Source organism: Oncorhynchus gorbuscha, linkage group LG11, assembly GCF_021184085.1.
Source record: "Oncorhynchus gorbuscha isolate QuinsamMale2020 ecotype Even-year linkage group LG11, OgorEven_v1.0, whole genome shotgun sequence".
NCBI classification, from domain to species: Eukaryota; Metazoa; Chordata; class Actinopteri; order Salmoniformes; family Salmonidae; genus Oncorhynchus; species Oncorhynchus gorbuscha.
The window spans coordinates 32228422-32249886 of record NC_060183.1 but is presented as its reverse complement, the minus strand read 5'-3'; the positions used below and the strand labels follow the sequence as shown (position 1 = coordinate 32249886).

Genomic DNA, 21465 nt, shown 5'->3' with positions numbered 1-21465 from the left:
ACAGGAAGACCTCAAAGTCTTTTCCATGCAAAGTTTTGACCATCGCTGGAACGTGTGACTTGCCTACAAGGGTATTGGTCTCCAATACTGTGCAATTCAATGGTCAGTTTGAATGCCTCAAATGCTGCCTAAGCGTCAGTATAGAGACAAAGTAGAATCTCAATTCAATTCAACGGCTCAGACACAAAAGGTATGTGGCAGGGACTACAGTCAATCACGGATTACAAAAAGAAAACCAGCCCCGTCACGGACCAGGACCAGGATGTCTTGCTCCCAGGCAGACTAAATAACTGTTTTGCCGGTTTTGAGGACAATACAGTGCCACTGACACGGCCTGCAACCAAAACATGCGGCCTCTCCTTCACTGCAGCCGAGGTGAGTAAAACATTTAAATGTGTTAACCCTCGCAAGGCTGCAGGCCCAGATGGCATCCCCAGCCGCACCCTCAGAGCATGCGCAGACCAGCTGGCTGGTGTGTTTACGGACATTTTCAATCAATCCCTATCCCAGTCTGCTGTTCCCACATGCTTCAAGAGGGCCACCATTGTTCCTGTTCCCAAGAAAGCTAAGGTAATTGAGCTAAACGACCACCGTAGCACTCACTTCCGTCATCATGAAGTGCTTTGAGAGACTAGTCAAGGACCATATCACCTCCACCCTACCTGACACCCTAGACCCACTCCAATTTGCTTACCGCCCAAATAGGTCCACAGACGATGCAATCTCAACCACACTGCACACTGCCCTAACCCATCTGGACAAGAGGAATACCTATGTGAGAATGCTGTTCATCGACTACAGCTCGGCATTTAACACCATAGTACCCTCCAAGCTCGTCATCAAGCTCGAGACCCTGGGTCTCGACCCCGCACTGTGCAACTGTGTACTGGACTTCCTGACGGGCCGCCCCCAGGTGGTGAGGATAGGCAACAACATCTCCACCCCGCTGATCCTCAACGCTCCCCACAAGGGTGCGTTCTGAGCCCTCTCCTGTACTCCCTGTTCACCCACGACTGCGTGGCCATGCACGCCTCCAACTCAATCATCAAGTTTGCGGACGACACAACAGTGGTAGGCTTGATTACCAACAACGACGAGACAGCCTACAGGGAGGAGGTGAGGGCCCTCGGAGTGTGGTGTCAGGAAAATAACCTCACACTCAACGTCAACAAAACTAAGGAGATGATTGTGGACTTCAGGAAACAGCAGAGGGAACACGCCCCCTATCCACATCGATGGAACAGTAGTGGAGAGGGTAGCAAGTTTTAAGTTCCTCGGCATACACATCACAGACAAACCGAATTGGTCCACCCACACAGACAGCATCTTGAAGGCGCAGCAGCGCCTCTTCAACCTCAGGAGGCTGAAGAAATTTTGCTTGTCACCAAAAGCACTCACAAACTTCTACAGATGCACAATCGAGAGCATCCTGGCGGGCTATATCACCGCCTGGTACGGCAACTGCTCCGCCCACAACCGTAAGGCTCTCCAAAGGGTAGTGAGGTCTGCACAACGCATCACCGGGGGCAAACTACCAGGACACCTACACCACCCGAAGTTACAGGAAGGCCATGAAGATCATCAAGGACAACAACCACCCGAGCCACTGCCTGTTCACCCCGCTATCACCCAGAAGGCGAGGTCAGTACAGGTGCATCAAAGCTAGGACCGAGAGACTGAAAAACAGCTTCTATCTCAAGGCCATCAGTCTGTTAAACAGCCACCACTAACATTGAGTGGCTGCTGCCAACACACTAACTCAACTCCAGCCACTTTAATAATGGGAATTGATAGGAAAATATGTAAAATATATCACTAGCCACTTTAAACAATGCTACCTAATATAATGTCTACATACCCTACACTATTCACCTCATATGTATTCGTATATACTGTACTCTATATCATCTACTGCATTATGTAATACATCTACTGCTTTATCTACTGCTTTATGTAATAAATTAATATTACTAGCCACTTTAACTATGCCACTTTGTTTACATAGTCATCTCATATGTATATACTGTACTCGATACCATCTACTGTATCTTGCCTATGCCGCTCTGTACCATCACTCATTCATATATCTTTATGTACATATTCTTTATCCCCTTACACTGCGTATAAGACAGTACTTTTGGAATTGTTAGTTAGATTACTTGTTGGTTATTACTGCATTGTCAGAACTAGAAGCACAAGCATTTTGCTACACTCGCATTAACATCTGCTAACCATGTGTATGTGACAAATCCATTTTGATTTGATTTGAAATGTGAACAGCCTGAAGTGGCTGTGAAAACTGTAGTGAGAGGACATATGCATGATTTCCCATTTCAGCAGGACAACCCAAAAGTCTCAGTGTACACATGACAAGTTAATTGATGATGCATAATCTGCCTTTGAGACGCAAAGCACTGTGCTTGGCTCAGTAAACGTGAAAGTTTTGACCTTATTTGTGTGAATTCCATTGACTAGATACACTCTGTACTGCTTGGAGTCATGCTCTTACTAATGTTTTTGTGGTTTTCTACTGAATTCCCTCGTCAGCCTTTTAGCATGATCAAAGGGACATGTGAGATTGACAAGCGGTAACAATATATACTGCCACCATCTAATCTGACGCGTTGTTCTTGCTCAGTTACATCACACAGAATGTTCTTCAAAGGACCCAAATATCGGTCCCTTTTGTTATTTTTTGACCTGGTTGTTTTCAGGGGTCTTCTTGGTGCTTTCTATTACAACCATTTTCTAGTTCTTACTGAAGCAGTTTTCATACTCGTGATGGACTCCATATCATTTAAACAGATTGACCATGCTGAAAAACTACTCTTGAACTTTTGTTCCCAGATAGCTGATCTTTATGGTGAGAGATACCAAACTGCTAATTGTTTACTTAGCTGACAGTGTTAGAGACCTTGGGCCACTGTGGACTCATTCAGGTTTCCATTTTGAGGACAAAAATGGCTATTTGCTACGGATCATACATGGCACTCAAAATATACCTATTCAGATAGTACATGCTGTTGGTTTTGTATAGTCTCTTCCAATAATTGCACAACGTGTAAAACTTGGCAATGTTGTTGTGGAATTCTATGCCAGAATGTCCAATGACTACAATGTCCAATGACTACAGCTTTTGCCAAAAAAGTAGTTATTTAAGGACGAGTGTGATCAGAGCAAGTGGGTTTCAATTTAAGGAAGATAATTTGACTGCCTTGGAGGAGTGTGTAGGTCACCCCATTCAAAACAGAACTCTGCCTTTAAATGGGCTCAGGTTTGTAGAATGCTGCTCTCATCCAGACATTACAAGAAAGACAAAAGAAGAAACAACTTCACTGTTGTATATCGTAATGGGACACAGATCAAGTATGCCCAAGTATGCCCTTTTTAACACATTAAGAATATGGCAACTCTTCCATGTTAGCACTTGTTTGTGTATTTGAGAATGCAGATATCTGCCTGTTATGCAATAAGTGGCACATGTTTTCATATAGTGCCCCTTCTGGAAAGCCCTGTATGGATGGTTGTTGTCACTCTGCAGCAGGTTCTGGGCAAAGTTGTTTGTATGGATCTATCCTCAATGCCTGGTCTTGTTTTTGTGGAGCATTTCCCCAAACCTCTGGAGAAAGATTAGCCCAAGCTACTTTAACGACACCTGCCATACCATACCAGGCCAAACACATAAATACTACATAGAAAAAAGAACATAGAATACCCACCCCAACTCACGCTCTGATCAAACTAACACAAAGACATAATAAAGGAACTATGGTCAGAACGTGACAGTATCCCCCCCAAAGGTGCGGACTCCGGCAGCAAAACCTGAACCTATAGGGGAGGGTCTGGGTGGGTGTCTGTCCACGGTGGCGGCTCTGGCGCGGGACGTGGACCCCACTCCACCATAGTCGTTGCCCGCTTCTTTGCCCACTTCAGTGGCGCCTTTAGAGCGGTGACCCTCGCCGCCGACCTCGGACTGGGGACCTTTGCAGCGGGCCCTGAATAGATGGGAGACTCCGACAGCTCCTGACTGACGGGCGGCTCTGGCAGCTCCTGACTGACGGTCGGCTCTGGCAGCTCAGCACAGACGGGCGGCTCTGGCAGCTCAGGACAGACGGCGGCTCTAGCAGCTCAGGACAGATGGGCGGTTCTGGCAGCTCAGGACAGACGGGCGGCCCTGGCAGCTCCTGACTGACGTGCGGGCCTGGCGGCTCCTGACTGACGGGTGGCTCTGTCAGCGCTGGACAGGAGGGAGACTCTGTCAGCGCTGGACAGGAGGGAGACTCTGTCAGCGCTGGACAGGAGGGAGACTCTGGCAGCACTGGACAGGAGGAAGACTCTGGCAGTGCTGGACAGGAGGAAGACTTTGGCAGAGCTGGACAGGAGGAAGACTCTGGAATCGCTGGACAGGCGGGAGCACCTGGAAGCGCTGGACAGGAGGGAGCACCTGGAGGGAGGAGACGGAGAGACAGTCTGGTGCGTGGGGCTGCCACCGGAGGCCTGGTGCGTGGAGGAGGCACCGGATGGACCGGACCGTGGAGGCGCACTGGAGGTCTCGAGCACCGAGCCTGCACAACCTGTCCTGGCTGGATACTCACCGTAGCCCGGCCAGTATGGCGGGGTGGAACATACCGCACTGGGCTGTGCTGGTGAACCGGGGACACCGTGTGTAGGGCTGGTGCCATATACCCCGGACCGAGGAGACGCACTGGAGACCAGATGCGCTGAGCCGGCTTCATAGCACCTGGCTCGATGCCCACTCTAGCCCGGCCGATACGAGGTGCTGCGATGTAGCGCACCGGGATATGCCTGTGCACTGGGGACACCGTGCGCCTCACAGCATAACATGGTGCCTGCCCGGTCCACCTCTCTCCACTGTAAGCATGGGGAGTTGGCTCAGGTCTCCTACCTGACTTAGCCACACTCCCCGTGTGAACCCCCCAATAAATTTTTGGGGCTGCCTCTCGTCCCTGTTGCGCTGCCCTGCTAGCTCCTCATAATGCCGCCTCTCGGCGTTGGCTGCCTCCAGCTCTTCCCTGGGGCGGCGATATTCCCCAGCCTGTGCCCAGGGTCCCCTACTGTTCAAAATCTCCCATGTCCAGGAGTCCAGAACCCTCTGCCTCTGGTTACCACGCTGCTTGGTCCGGTTGTGGTGGGAGATTCTGTAATGAAATTCGTCTTCCTCTGACGAGGAGTATGACAGATCGAACCAATATGCAGCCTGGTACGTGTCCATGTTGAAAATGTATTAACATCGAACACCAAAAACAAAATAACAAGGAGAACGAACAAAAATGAAACAGTTCTGTCTGGTGAAGACACAGAGACAGAAAACAATCACCCACAACTAAAATGGGGAAAACAGGCTACCTAAGTATGAACATAGACTACTCACTCCTGACCAAACTAACACAAAGACATAATAAAGGAACTAAGGTCAGAAAGTGACAAGCTTTAAAGTCATTAAAACAGCATTGCCAGTTCTGCCTAAGGTGGCACACTACTTTGTCATTCATCATTGTTCACTTTCTTGTTTGTTATTAATGCTTTGTAAACATATGGCTTGATTTGTTCATGTCAAGGATGTTTTGTTTTCTATTTCAGTAGTTTCATTAACATGCTGTATTGACTGATACTTCACAGGGGGGTTCTGGGGATGCAGCAACCCATACCCTCCACCGTCACAAAATCTTTATACTGTACATTGGATGTGTAGTTAATTGTGCTGTTATTTAAAGAATTTAAAAATGATTTTAAAGAATTGGTTAAATTACATTCTAGCTGAGCAAATGATCACCACTTTGCCTTATATAGTAAATCTGATTCAAAACTTTACATTGATGCAAAATAAGACTTATAAGAACATTTTGAGATCTTGATTTATTAAAAAAGTCATTCAAATAAGATGAAGATTAAACAGTGTTAGACATATTTGCAAAATTGCACCGTCATAAATGGATGAAGAAACGTTTAAGAAAATATCTTCTATTTGGATCTGAATAAGAGATCTGAGTGTTGAGACTTGGATGTGATAACTGAAACATATTTGAGACGTTTGAGACGTCTGAGACGTTGGATACAGACACCAATGAGACAACAGATTTTATCTGGCTCTTTGAAGGTTTTGAGAATCATTAAGAACATTGGAATGAGACTTACCCCAGAACATTGTGAGACATTTTGATATCGTATAGCTTGATCATAGTGATTGCCTATTTCTCAGGAGCAGTATTTGAGAAGTATGAGAAAATAGTCAAAATCTCATATCGGTGTTGAATTATGCTTAATCATGTGTAGGATAAATAAATGTGATTAAGAAGAGGTCTTATCTTAATTTTTTATTTCATGTGGGGAGGCAGCCAGCTAATGTTAGTTAAACAACAATGAAGAAAGTGCCAACAATGCCTAACATTAGGCTCCAACTAAAAAAGCAAACAGCTCTGGGAAACAAATAATAACATCAGCTAGGGAGCCAGCCAGCTGGTGTTAGCTATAGCTAGCTAACAGTACATTTGAGCTTGAAATGAAACCACTTTCTGTCAAAATTAGAAGCTAGACTATCTTACCTGTATACATCATCATGCATGATGGATGAGTCTCCCTCTCAGGAATGCCATACCACGATTGCCCTTAGTTTGAAGATGTAATCCGGAGACCGGTGTTTTCTTCATCTCTTTAGCTGTCATACTCTAATTTAGCTGATTTCAAATCTTGATCCTCCAGAAAGTGGATAGCAATATTTATGCAGCTCCACTACACAATACATTTTTTTTAAAGCCATGTTCGACAGGATTACCAACACACACTGACGAGCTCAAATAGACAGCAGCCTTCAATATGGCAGACGAATCCTCTCTCCTCTCTCGGCATGTCCAGCCCAATCATTATCTTAGCCAATCATGGCGAGTGGAAAGGTTGCTAGCTTTTTCTGTGGCTTAATCAACAAGGCTCGTAATTTAACTATTTAATTCGTATTTACAGATGGCATACAAGTTTGTTATTAAGGCACATGAAAGTTCACACGTTCAAGAAGGCATTTCTTGCCAAAACAACACATTTTGATAAAAAAAATATTTAATTCTGTTCAAGTCTCTCCTGTGAAGTCTGACTTGCAACATGCGCCTTGTTTCCTGAATCGTGTCAGATATGTTCTAATTCAATCAAAGGCAATAGCAAACATTTACAACGTCAGTTTAGTATTGAAAGGTGGCTCTCCAAAACCCTGACTTCTAATCTTCGAAAATAAAGCTAAGGTTTTGTATTTATATCAACACTATTGATATCACTACTGAAACACACAAAATAAAAGTAACACTACAAATATCACCAGATTAAGGGATTGCACCCTTCTCCAGAGTAGTCTGTCTGCAAACATTTTAGAGAAAATGAGTGAGCAAGTTGGTAAACCTTTTAAGAAGCGTCACTACCGAGCATCTATTATATCAAGAAAATTATGGTTTTGGGACTAAAATATGTTTGCGGCGATGTACATCTGTCCAAATGAAAGATAGCCAGACATATGCAAGCTATTGGGATTCTTTAAAGTCCAAAATAAGTCAAAAGTGGTCCAAACCGGAACAATAAACAAACAATTGACACCATAGAGATACAGTGCCGTGAAAAAGTATTTGCCCCCTTTCTAATTTTCTCCAATTTGCCATATTATTGATACTGAATATCATCAGATCTTCAACCAAAATCTGAGTGAACAAATAACACAACAATTACATACTTATTTCATTTATTTCATAAATAAAGTTATGCAACACCTAATGCCCCTGTGTGAAAAAGTATTTTTCCCCCCCTTACACTCAAGAACTGGTTGTGACACCTTTAGCTGCAATGACTCCAACCTAACACTTCCTCTAGTGGTTGATCAGTCACTCATATCGCTGTGGATGAATTTAGGCCCACCCTTACATGCAGAACTGCTGTAACTCAGCGAAATGTGTGGGTTTTCAAGCATAAACTGTTTGTTTCAACTCCTGCCACACCTTCTCAATTGAAATTAGGTCAGGACATGTACTAGGTCATTCCAAAACTTCAAATGTGTTGCTTTTTAAACATTTTCATGTAGACTTGATTGTGTTTTTGATCATTGTCTTGCTGCATGACCCAGCTGCACTTCAGCTGTAGCTCACAGAGCAGAATTTATGGTTCCTTCTATTAATTAACCCATCAGAGTCTAAACTCTGTCTAAGCTGGGGGAGGGGGGGGGTCTACTAAGCTATATGGAATGTCTTTTATAAGATCATACCAAGGATCATTTAGCTATTTGATTTAGAATGTTAAGACCCCTTGAAGTATCAAAAAATATAGCAAATGTTTTTTTTTTAATTAAGAATATTTTGGGGCCTTACTGCTATTAGCCCATACAAACACATTGAATAACAGATTCACTACATAGAACAACAGATACTCCCCAAAAAATATCAAAATGAAGTTTATTCTGAAGTGTCTCTCCTATATCCGAGAGACATAAACTGATTAGAAAACGTATCTCTTTTTCTTACATGTATTTAACCCATTATTTTTGGCACTAAACAGTCTAAGGCTGGGGGTTGGGGGGGGGTTCTACTAAGCTATATGGAATTGAAGGTAATACCATGGTTCCTTTAGCTATTTAATTTAGAGCCCTTGAAGTATTCTCCCCAAAATATATATTTGATGGAGAGAAAATAATTGGGCCTTACAAGCGCATTGAATATCAGATTTACTACATATCAATACTAAGTTTGTTTTGAAGTGTCTCTCCTATATCTGAAAGATCAGGACACACATATATATATATATATATATATATATATATATATATATATATATATATATATATATATATATATATATATATATATATATATATATATATATATATATATATATATATATATATATATATTAACACATAGCCCTGAGGTATGAGCTCTTGTACTAGAAATATAACAATATATTCACTAACAGTCATAGAAATCACAGAGGAATTTGCATTGGTCCTGAACATAAATGCATTCTGTACACACACAAAAACAGTTGCAGTATTGTTCCTCACTTTGTATATTTAATGTCTAAATCCAATGTAAAAAATATGGAGAAGTATAATAGTTTACCTTTAATGTAAATAATACAAATACACAAACTCAGATTTTTCACACATATATCCTATTTACACCATCTGAGGAGTTTGTGTTGTGCCCACCATCGTTTGAGACACATCATACTCTTGTATACAGGGTGGGTGTAATTTCAATCATAGAAATATAATGTATAGAATGGACATATCCCTTCATACTGCTGGAATTTAGTTGGTACATCATTGAAGTTTAAATTGAATGTAACTGCGTTAGTCTGTTGAATGAAGAAAGTCGGACCGAAATGCAGCGTGTAGGTTACTCATGACTTTAATGAAAGAAATATGCGGTACATGAAATAACTGAAATACAAAAACAACAGAATGGAACGTGAAACTAATTACAGCCTATCTGGTGACTAACACAGAGACAGGAACAAACACCCACAAAATACAAAGCGAACACAGACTACCTAAATACGGTTCCCAATCAGAGACAACATAAGCACCTGACTCTAATTGAGAATCGCCTCAGGCAGCCAAGCCTAACTAGACACACCTCTAATCATACACAATCCCAATGCTAATAAAACCCCAATACGAAACACAACATATAAACCCATGTCACACCCTGGCCTACCCAAACATATAACAAAAACACAAAATACAATGACCAAGGCGTGACATTGAATGGAAATTTTAACTTCCAAGTCCTACCACAAAGATGGCCGCTGGTCCATCTGGAATGAGTTTTATAAGACAATCGTTCTACAACACCTTGCTATGAAAGTAGCTTGCAACTTAGTTTCAATGTTTCATCACGTCATGTAAAGACATCTTATCAGGGAAACGGTATCAACGGCGAGTTGAATGCCTGGTCTTGAGTCAGCTCAGTTGTCCTACAATACAATATTCTAAAACTGGCAAGTTTTGTCTCGTCTCGTCTCTTATTATGTCTTCTGTTAGATCTTTCACGGGGGACAAATTCCAGAACTACTGATATGGTGTAGGCTACATGTGGACATTGCACAAACATCATCCTGCTTGAGTGTTATAAACAAAAAAATTATATGAGTGTGATTGTGTAACAAAGACAAAAATGTTATGCTGTAAATATCATATCAATGTGCTTATAAAGACAGTATGTAAACACGTACCAAGCAAATAAAAATATGTGTGTATAGACTACAACTTTAGCTATCTAAATGGCCTTCTATTTGTCAAATTTTCCAAATCTTTAGGATTTGGCTGTCTAACCACACACTGACATGCACAGCTCTCGGGTGAGGTTAAGTCTTCAAATCTCCAGTGGGTGAAGTCCCTTCCATATAATCTATGTAATGTATTACAGGTTATGGACCCATGGAGGCAGGAGCGGTGGAGTACATGACACTTCATTCTGGATATGACAGAGTTTGCCTTAGCCCATTAGTCCAGCAGGCAGAGGCCAGTAATCAGCAACTACAGGCAGATGTGTGATGCAGGAGAATGGCACTCTTCTCATACCACTGTGTAGCAGTGGTGACTCGTCATTCTCCTACCCACCTGTTTTGAGCCCCACATTTTTATATTTTAAATTATTATAATATATATATATATTTTTTAATATTATTATAATATATATATAGAGAGAGTTAAGGTCGGAAGTTTACATACACTTAGGTTGGAGTCATTAAAACTCGTTTTTCAACCACTCCACAAATTTCTTGTTGACAAACTATAGTTCTTGCAAGTTGGTTAGGACAACTACTTTGTGCATGACACATGTCATTTTTCCAACAATTGTTTACAGACAGATTATTTCACTTATAACTCACTGTATCACAATTCCAGTAGGTCAGAAGTTTACATACACTAAGTTGACTGTGCCTTTAAATAATATAATAATAATAATATATGCCATTTAGCAGACGCTTTTATCCAAAGCGACTTACAGTCATGTGTGCATACATTCTACGTATGGGTGGTCCCGGGAATCGAACCCACTACCCTGGCTTTACAAGCGCCATGCTCTACCAACTGAGCTACAGAAGGACCACAGCTTGGACAATTCCAGAAATGGCTTTGGAAGCTTCTGCTAGGCTAATTGACATCATTTGAGTCAATTAGAGGTGTACCTGTGGATGTATTTCAAGGCCTACCTTCAAACTCAGTGCCTCTTTGCTTGATATCATGGGGAAATCAAAAGAAATCAGCCAAGACCGCAGAAAAAAAATTGTAGACATCCACAAGTCGGGTTCATCCTTGGGAGCTATTTCCAATCGCCTGAAGGTACCACGTTCATCTGCACAAACAATAGTATGCAAGTATAAAAACCAATGAACCACGCAGCCATCATACTGCTCAGGAAGGAGATGAGTTATGTCTCCTAGAGATGAATGTACTTTGGTGCAAAATGTGCAAATCAATCCCAGAACAACAGCAAAGGACCTGATGAAGATGCCGGAGGAAACAGGTGCAGAAGTATCTGTATCCACAGTAAAATGAGTCCTATATCGACATAACCTGAAAGGCCGCTCAGCAAGGAAGAAGCCACTGCTCCAAAACCACAATAAGAAATCCAGACTATGGTTTGCAACTGCGCATGGGGACAAAGATCATACTTTTTGGAGAAATGTCCTCTGGTCTGATGAAACAAAAATTTAACTGTTTGGCCATAATGACCATCGTTATGTTTCAAGGCAAAAGGGGGAGGCTTGCAAGCCGTCATGTTGTGGGGGTGCTTTGCTGCAGGAGGGACTGGTGCACTTCACAAAATAGATGGCATCATGTGGCAGGAAAATTATGTGGATATATTGAAGCAACATCTCAAGACATCAGTCAGGAAGTTAAAGCTTGGTCGCAAATGAGTCTTCCAAATGGACAATGACCCCAAGCATACTTCCAAAGTTGTGGCAAAATGCCTTAAGGACAACAAAGTCAAGGTATGCGAGTGGCCATCCCAAAGCCCTGACCTCAATCCCATAGAAAATGTGTGGGCAGAACTGAAAAAGCATGTGTGAGCAAGGAGGCCTACAAGCCTAACTCAGTTACACCAGCTCTGTCAGGAGGAATGGGCCAACATTTACCCAACTAATTGTGGGAAGCTTGTGGAAGGCTACCTGAAACGTTTGACCCAAGTTAAACCATTTAAAGGCAATGCTACCAAATACTAATTGAGTGCATGTAAACCTCTGACCCACTGGGAATATGATGAAAGAAATAAAAGCGGAAATAAATCATTCTCTCTACTATTATTCTGACATTTCATATTCTTAAAATGAAGTGGTGATCCTAACTGACCTAAGACAGGGAATGTTTACTAGGATTAAATGTCAAGAATTGTGAAAAACTGAGTTTAAATGTATTTGGCTAAGGTCTATGACTTCAACTGTATATCCTTGAGTTAATAAAGCTGCATTCACACATAGTCACTTTTTTGTTTTCTTGAGTAAGGCAGCTCCAAAATGCAGGTCTTTCAGCCTAGCTCAGTGCTTTCTGTGGTGGTGGGGCAAGCCAGCAGAAAATAGGAGCATTGCGCTGTGATTGGCTCAGTATTCTGTCTCTCATGGGGACACTATGTCAGGGGGACATTGAAAATGTAAGGGTAGACATTGAAAATGTAACCCCTTTGGATCCTGCCATATAGTTATAATACAAGTGCCCAAGAAGGCTGAAGGTCTTTGGCCACAGATAAAATGACGTCAAATCAAGTTTTTGTACAGTACAGTCGCTTTGACTGGACTGATCATGTCAACATCTTACTTTCAAAATCATAGCTAGCAGTCATCATCATGAATCAAGTCAACAATCTACTGGCAAATCCTTTTTAATCCTTGTCATATGAAGAGAACATGTTGGAATTCGCAAATTCAACAGTGAGTGGTTTGGAAGGAATCAGTGAATGTAGCTATCATTGTAAATGGGAAGTCGGGAATAAACGATCTCAGACTGGGGGAAAAAAACATTTTGAACGGTCATCCAACTCGGAATGGTTAATCTGGCCTCTTTCTCTTTGATGACAAAATGTGTCCACAACGGACCACCACACCACATTCCTGTTCAAGTGAGCACATCACAACAAGGTGAGTCCAAAAATATCTTATATGCTTCTGCATAAATTGTGTAACATGCCTGGAAGATATGTATACTCTATCTAAGAAAGTAATACTAAGTGTATGTTGTTGTAGTAAGCTGTTAGTAGCCCATGTGCTTCACCCTAAAAATGTGGTCTATTTTCAGCTCTTCATTTTTCCTAACATTACTGTTCTGACTCGGTGGTGCACATTTAGCCTATAATCTGTTTTTGAGAAATGTCATCATCGAATATTGTAAGAGCTTTCATTGTCTACTTATATGGTCCCTTTATTTATCCTACGGTTCTGACGTGGTGTACAGTGAAAATACTGTAAGAGCAGCCCATGTTCTGCATTCTGTCAATGTACATTTCAAAAGTGCTGAACACATAGTTATATTGACTACTTTCGTCTTGGCTCGCTCATTAATGTCTTAATCGAAATTACAGAATGCCTCTTATCCACTCGTCGTCCCCTTATGCCATAGTTTGTACATCTCAAATATCCGTAGGAACCACATTTGTTTAAGCAAGTCAGCTGTATCAACTATGTTTTTTTAAAAGGCAGTAAACAAAGCTGAATTAACTGTTTCGCTGCCAGACAAGGCTCTAAAGATAGCCAGGTCTAGCGGTGGTAAGGATTCACTTCATTGTGCTGGAAGGAAAGCTCTGCTGTTGGGACAGCTTTATGTAGGCCCAAACAGTTTGTGCGCACCGCTTGTCACCATTATAGTGAAATGAATTGTTTAGTGTCGTGTTGTGTAGTGGGTTTGCTGGCATGCATCCCCAATTTTGGGGGGGAGTTTGCCCCTCCAAGATTTACATGCTAAAATCGCCACTGCTCTGTACGCTACTAACCAATTCATAGCTTCCTCCAGGAGGAAGCTTTGTATCGTCAGTAGCCTACAGAGTAATATGAGAAGAATGCAATTGCTAAACTTATGTAGATATTCTAAACAAAGTGTTTTGATAACTTTCAAGTGTGGCAGTTCCACACTTCACATAATACAGTAGAAAGCAGTGTTCTGCTAATATATCTACGTGCAAATATTACACTTTCCTGTATGCTGTACCTTTTGGTTACTGGCCCAACGCTCTTAACCACTAGGCTACCAGCCACAATGACATCAGTCACATCAACCCGACGTGTTCTCACCTCGTCATGGTAAGGTTGGTAGCCTAGTCTCATCAATGGTAAATGTTATTCTCTGTGAAGTCTCCACCCATGTCATAGAATATGTAGTCTATAGACAGCCCCCTCATTCGCAATGTCTTGCATAACTGACATCATCAGCCATGCACAGCATCTCCAGATTTATACATACATGGAGTTTTATATTCAACTAAAGCCAGTCAAGATAGCGGATCTTCATCTCACTTCGTCACAGTGTCTAACAATTAAGAATGAATATAATTGATTTCCAGCAAGCAACATTTTTTGAAATTATGTATTTTCAACAGCAAAACTGTCGCCATTTAACCAGTTTTGCCCATAGGTTTGTTGTTCACGTCAAAATGAAGGTGTTCAGTTGCCTTACTGTAAATGTCTGTGTTTTGATCATATTCTATGTTTCAATGACAAACTATAATTCAGACCAACACTTGTGACGTTCAAATAATGAATTAATATTGACAGAGAACACTGATGGGTTTGATCATTTACTTGTTGCACTCTTTTTCATGACAAAATGTAAATCAATTAGTAATACATTTACATTCCGTCTTGTGTACTGCTACTAATTGTAAATTATGTGAAACTATACAGAACTATGTGCTTTATTAATAAACCAATAGGTTATTTATATCCTGGATATCAAAATGCAATCAAAGGAAAAGTAAGCAAGAAACTACATTAATGCATAGACACAAAAATAAAGCAAATATATGCATGCAAGCCTAAATAATGCCACCAACTCCCTTTCCTTCTCTACTCGCTCTCTCTGTCTGTATGTCCCTCTTATTCCCTCCCCTCTCCATCTCTCCCTCCCCTCTCTCTCACACACACTCCTCTCTCCCTTCCTCCCCTCTCACTCAAACGCTCTCTCTTATTCCCACTCCTCTCTCTCTATCTTCCCTAACTCTCTTTTCCTCCCTCTCCTCTCTCTGTCCATGGTATGTCCTGCAGTCTCTCTTCTGCACTTGCGGCAGTGCTCATATCGTCACTTATCTAAATGGGATCTTTGCCTCACTATCTGATACAGGCAGACAGGAGGTGAGAGCTTCCCGGTTTCCTCCTCTCTCCCTCCTCCATATTTGTTTTCCAAAACAGGGATATGTTGTCCACAGTCACAGCGTTTGCCTAAGATGCTTTCGTGTCCCCCGCTTTCAACTGAGAAACAGGACCCATCATAGAGCCACAGAGATAGCAGCAACCATTTTTTTATGACTCTAATATCAAGTGCGTGGAGCCTGCAGGAGGAGAGATTCTTATTGCGTTAATGCACAAGTCAAAGATAAAGATGAGAAGGAAATCAAGTGCCTCCAGATTTCTTTTCAGTCCCTCGAGGATTCTGCGATAGCATTTTTTTTGTTTGTTGCTAAATCAACAATTCCCTGCATATTGTGCGAGGGCTTGGACATTTTACCAATCACCACACTATTTCTGCATAAACCAGTAAAATCATTGCAATATTATAGCATAAAAGTGCAATATTATAGCATCGCAGCGCAAAAAGAGAGCTCTGCACATTTATTGCATAATATGTTTCATTCAAGCCATACGTCAACAAACTAATTGGACAAAATCATTGCATATTGCCATGCAAAATGTCAGAATTGGCACATCTAAATAAAGCATTTATGCCCGCAAATATCACAGAAAATTCCCACGAAATCCTAGAAGGACTGGCTAATGAATGCCACAGTGTGAATGCCATGACGTTGCATGAGTGCCTCCTTTCATGCCTTTAGAGGAGATCATCTTTATACGGCACATATTTAGACTATGGTTTATACAAAGTAGCCTTTTGTGAGGGTTTTCTTATTCAGCAGCAATACATTAATGTATGGTAATTGGGCACCAGCTCCACCAGCACTCCAATGCCATTTGCTAGTTAGAACAAACGCTTGAGCTCTTGTGAAACATTTGTTCTATTTGCACACACACACAGACACAAACACACCCTCCCTTTAAGAAAAACAGACTTACGTGTTCTGAAGCGGTGGTGTGGGCGTGTGGCTGGACCTTTCACAGAGCGTCCAGGGTTCCAGCGCCCGGTGGGCTTGGCTGGAGGAGGTGGTGGAGAAGTGGGCGATTGCACCTTGGTTGTGGCTTTGGTAGTTGTTGATGTTAGACTAGGTCGTGAGTTCGGGGGGTCCTTATCGTTACGACGATTTCCCGTGTTGCCGTTCTGCTGTACCGTGGTGCTGTGCGGGGTCATCTCTTTACCCCCAGACAGGACAAGTCGAGTGGTGCGGGTAGTGGTGGTGGTGCCCATCACGTGGGTGCCACTGCCGATCCGGTTGTGGAGGTGCGGGGCCGAGTGGTTGGAGGGCGGCACAAATCGAGTTCTCGGGGCTGGGGCCGTGCCATCGGACGCTAGAGGGTTGGTGGTGGAAGTCGTGGTCATAGTGTCTGGTCGTTTGGGCAGGGCGCTGGGTTCATAGAGAAAGATGGGATCCTGCCCTATGCCTTTGGCATCCACCAGGTCCGTGGGCAGATAGTCTTGAATGGAGCCCACTACAATCCATTTAAGCAGCATTAGACTGAGGCCAAGGCCCACAAAGCCCATCACCAAGGGCACCGCACACAGCCAGGTCTGCTGGCGGGACCACACGGCACAGGGCCCACAGCGAAGAGGCCCCGGGGCCCGAGGGGAGGCCTGTTCGTCCCCCGGTTCCTCCAGGGTCAAGGCCCCCAGAGTGCTCGTTCCTGAGTGCTCACTCATCCTGCCGATGCCGTTAAAGTTCAGGGGTCAAACCGGAGGCCCAATGACAAAAGGGCACAAACGAGACAGGGGATGGGGAACAGAACCAACAGTGGGCATCTTACCAATGCACCCACACAAAATGACTACATTTATACCCACACACACATAGACACAAGAGGGCACCCACAGACACGTACAAGTAATTACAAGCCAAGCAGCTCACGAGGATGCACACGTAAGCAAATATACACTCCCTCTGGCGCAGAGCTAGCTAAGTATACACACAAACAAACACACAAACAAACAGACACACAGGTTGGACATGGATAGGTGAGGATGCTGAACGGAGGGGGCGAGCCACGCTGTAGTTAGGTGGTAACGAAACAACGGTAAATCCCAAGATACTTCACTCCCGTATAAGGAAAAAAGCTGATGAAAAAGGCAGGCAGGAGAACATCGATCCACGGTGTGGCAAGCTTTAGACCATAGCTGTAAATCCTGTGTGTGTGTCAATGAGAAACAAACCTCCTCTGCGGCTCCAACTCACTGCTTCTCAATGGCACTCTGATCCACGGCCCTCGATTCCTTTTCCTCTGTGGCTCTGGAGGGGTTGCCCTCTTTTTATTTCTCAGGTGTTTTATATAGGCTCCAGTCCAGGGGCTTCCTCTACAGTCTTCTTCCCTGCCTTGGGTCAGCCTCCCCCTTGCTGTCCTTCCAGGCAGCCCCGTGCAGCGTTGTTTCAGCTGTAGTGGTGAACGGTAATCCTGCATGAAGAGAGCCAGTGGAACTGGAGAGAGAGTGGGGGAGAGGATCTGTCAGGATGTGGCTGGTGGGGCGGAAGAGGGGGGGGGTAAATCCAACTGATCCCCATCCAATCCCTTTCCCCTCAGATCTCCTGGACTGTCCGTCTTTCTCCAGCTGTCTGTCCACCGCCTGTCATTGTGGTAGAAAAATCTGAAAGCCTTGGCTGCTTGTTTGCTACATCAGTCCGCTACATTCCCACATTGCCGACGGAGGTGAGAGTGGGAGAGTGAGCGACAGCAAAGGAAACAGAGAGAGCAAGAAAGAGGAGGGGAGGGGGAAGAGTGCTGCTCTGAAAAACTGATGCGGCTGCTGTTCTTGAAGGCTGCCTACTGGGAGAGATAGAAAGATTTGCTCACTCCGCTGTGAGTGATGTGGGCTCCACGGCTCCCGACCAGCGCTTTCCTCCCTTTCACTCTCAGCAGGATTCCAGACTGACAAACAACAACTGCCCCATCCCTTCTCCGACACACTGTGTGCGTGCGCCCTTGTAAGCTTTTGCTTGTGAAAGCGAGATAGAGGCAGAGACCACACTGCCTTCCCTATCACTGTTAAATGAGAGAGGGCGAGAGAGAGCGAGAAAGAGAGAGCGAGAGAAAGAAAGAGGAGGCAGAGATTCTGGGAGTAAGCTCTGCAGCAACAGCAGCAGCATAGACAAGGAGGCAGCGCACAACACACCGTGTGGAGGAGAGAAGAGCTGCCACAGACACACCCCAGGAAACAGAGAGAGGGAGGGACGGAAGAAGTGGAGGAGAGAGAGGGAGAGGTAGTGAGGTGCTACATTCCCCCGATCTAACACCAGCAGTGCGGGAGAAAAACAAACCAAACATTGGGCTCATAATTTATGGGTGGGTGAAAGCCTCCTTCAACCTTAAGTATTTTTTGTATTTTCTTAGGATCCCCATTAGTTGTTGTTCAAGCAGCTGCTGCTCTTTCTGGGATCCATAAAACACATAAAACATGACATAATACAGAACATCAATAGACAAGAACAGCTCAAAGATTGAACGACACAAATATGAAATAACAAACGTCCTACTGACACAGCACTGAGAGAAATATAGATACCCATTATTCTAGGCCTAAATCCAAATACATGAATATATTACATTTTCATATATTCTATTTACATTCAGCGGCATCTATCAGTCACACGCATACATACTTCAATAAATATACATATGCCTACAAGTTATTTAGGTCAGATAGGGAAGAGGCATTGTGCTGTCACGTGTTGTTTTGTTTGTTTTTGAAGCTAATTCGGTTGTTTACTTGAGTAATTTGAGATGGAAGGGAGTTCCATGCGATCATGGCTCAATCATGCAGTCAGTCTCTCCTCTACTTTGAGCCAAGAGACACTTGCATGACTACTGTTGACAGCTGTGTGTACACTGAAGGGCCAGACGTGCTGCTCTGTTCTGGGCCAGCTGCAGCTTTCTAGCTTTCTAGGTTCTTCTTTGCAGCACTTGACCATATCACTGGGCAGTAGTCAAGATTAGATCAAACAAAAGCCTGCAGGACTTGTTTGGTAGACTGTGGTGTTAAATATGCTGAGACAAACCTCTCAAATCAAAATCAAAGAACATTTTATTTGTCACATGCGCCGAATACAACAGGTGTTGACCTGTCACAGTCGTGTGTGTATAAGTGGCAGGGAAGTCAGGCGCAGGAGAATCAAAACTTGGTGGAATGGAATAGTTTAATAACTTAGAACATAACTCTGAAACCATGAAATACAATGAAACTAAGTGGGTACGAGGACCCGTCGCGCACCAAATACAAAACGCGAATACTGAACATAAAACAATCTTCTTACAAAGACATGAGGGGAAACAGAGGGTTAAATACACAACAGGTAATGAATGGGTTTGAAACCAGGTGTGTAGGAAGACAAGTCAAAGCCACCACAATGCCAGGTCACTGACCTCCTCCCTATAGGCGGTCTCATCGTTGTCGGTGATCAGGCCTAATCCCGGTTTTGTCTGCATACTTAATGATGGTGTTGGAGTTGTGCAATGGCCACACAGTCGTGGGTGAACAGAGAGTACATGAGGTGAATAAGCACACACCCCTGAGGGGCACCCGTGTTGAGGATCAGTGTGACAGATGTGTTGTCACATACCCTTACCACCTGGTTGAGGCCCGTCAGCTATTGTCATAAGAGATGGTGGAAGAAACATTATGTACCAATAAGTTACAAGCAACGCGAGAAGAAAAAACAGAATAGCAGTTTGTTAGGAGCCTGTAAAACGGAAGCAGCATCCCCTCCCGCGCCATTCTGCAGTCCCCATCTTTACAACATTCTAATCAATATGCATTGACCCTGACAACTTACAGTCTAAGGTGACACCAAGAAGTTTAGTCTCCTCAACTTGCTCAACAGCTACATCATTCATTACCAGACTCAGCTGACGTCTAGAACATAAAGAATTAGTTGTACCGAATACAAAAGCTTTTAGTTTTAGCTATGTTCAGATCTAGTTTATTACCAGCTATCCATTCTAAAACTGATTTCACTTGATGTGGTTGCTGAGGTGTATAATGCTGAATCATCAGCGTACATAGATAGACACATAGGTTTTCTTTAAGGCTAGTGGTAGCTCATTAGTAAAAATAGAGAAGAGTAAAGAGCCATGACAGCTCACTAGCGGAATACCACACTTTAGATGTTTTACATTAGGGAGTGAATGTTAATTATTATGGAGAATGTCGGACTTCCCTGAAATGAAAATGGATGGCCTTCCCATTCAGCAAAATATATTTGACCTAAACGCTCCCTGAACGCTTAAAAAAAACAAGTGACCCTCCCCTGTACCCAAAATTATAATTAAACAAAGTAGATGGCAGAGAACACGTCTACCATTACCTACACTTTTTAGACAGGCAGAGCCTTAGATATGCAGTTTTAGAAACAGTTTTTCACCCTGAAAGCATTACATGGCAACGCAGGAATTTTGAGAGCGCACAGGGCTGCGGACCCGAAGGTTGTGGGTTCGCAGACCAACCATAGACAAGTGTAGGGGTGGAAAAATCTTCTTTATAGTAAAAGCATTGCATGAATCTATCATTGTATTTGGAGGGCTGAGATGAAAATAGCATTTTACAAAAATGTCATGCAATTCCACTTTCACTTTACATATTAGCGGAATATTTTTTTAATACCACACAAACGACTAAAATTACTGGCTAAGAATGGACAGAGCGATAGGCCTATGTGTTCATCTTATCATATCACTTCAATGCCAAATCAGTGAGTCTAGTTTGCAATGAAACTGTCCCTGTTTGCAAACAATAAAATCTGAGACATCATAAGGAATATGAGCATGGTTCTTTCAAAAGTTAGACCTACCTTTCCAGCACAGACAGACGCAGAAGAATGTAACTGCTGGCTATTCTTCTTCCGTTGCGTAACTCAATGAGAGAAGGTCAAAAATGTTTCCCTAAAAGCTATCTGGGTATTTTACAGCTTGTTACTAGCATAAAACACTGCGGACCAAAGCACTATTATAGATCACGCTATATAGTGCATTCGGAAAGTATTCAGACCCCTTGATTTTTTCTACATTTTGTTACATTACAGCCTTATTCTAAAACTAATTCAATTGTTATTTTCCCTCATCAATCTACACACAATACCCCTTAATGACAAAGCAAAAACTGTTTTTTTAATGTTTGCA

The 21465-nt window shown here is 43.0% G+C and overlaps 1 protein-coding gene across 1 annotated transcript in view; it reads right to left on the bottom strand.

Annotated features, from left to right (window-relative positions):
- The window catches only part of nrg3b (neuregulin 3b), a 452682-nt gene extending 434271 nt beyond the window's left edge, over positions 1 to 18411 (bottom strand). The window contains exon 1 of the mRNA XM_046369406.1: positions 16267 to 18411. Coding sequence (XP_046225362.1) covers positions 16267 to 17005 — 739 coding nt within the window. The 5' untranslated portion in view covers positions 17006 to 18411. The remainder of the gene's footprint in view (positions 1 to 16266) is intronic.
- Positions 18412 to 21465: the final 3054 nt, after the last annotated feature.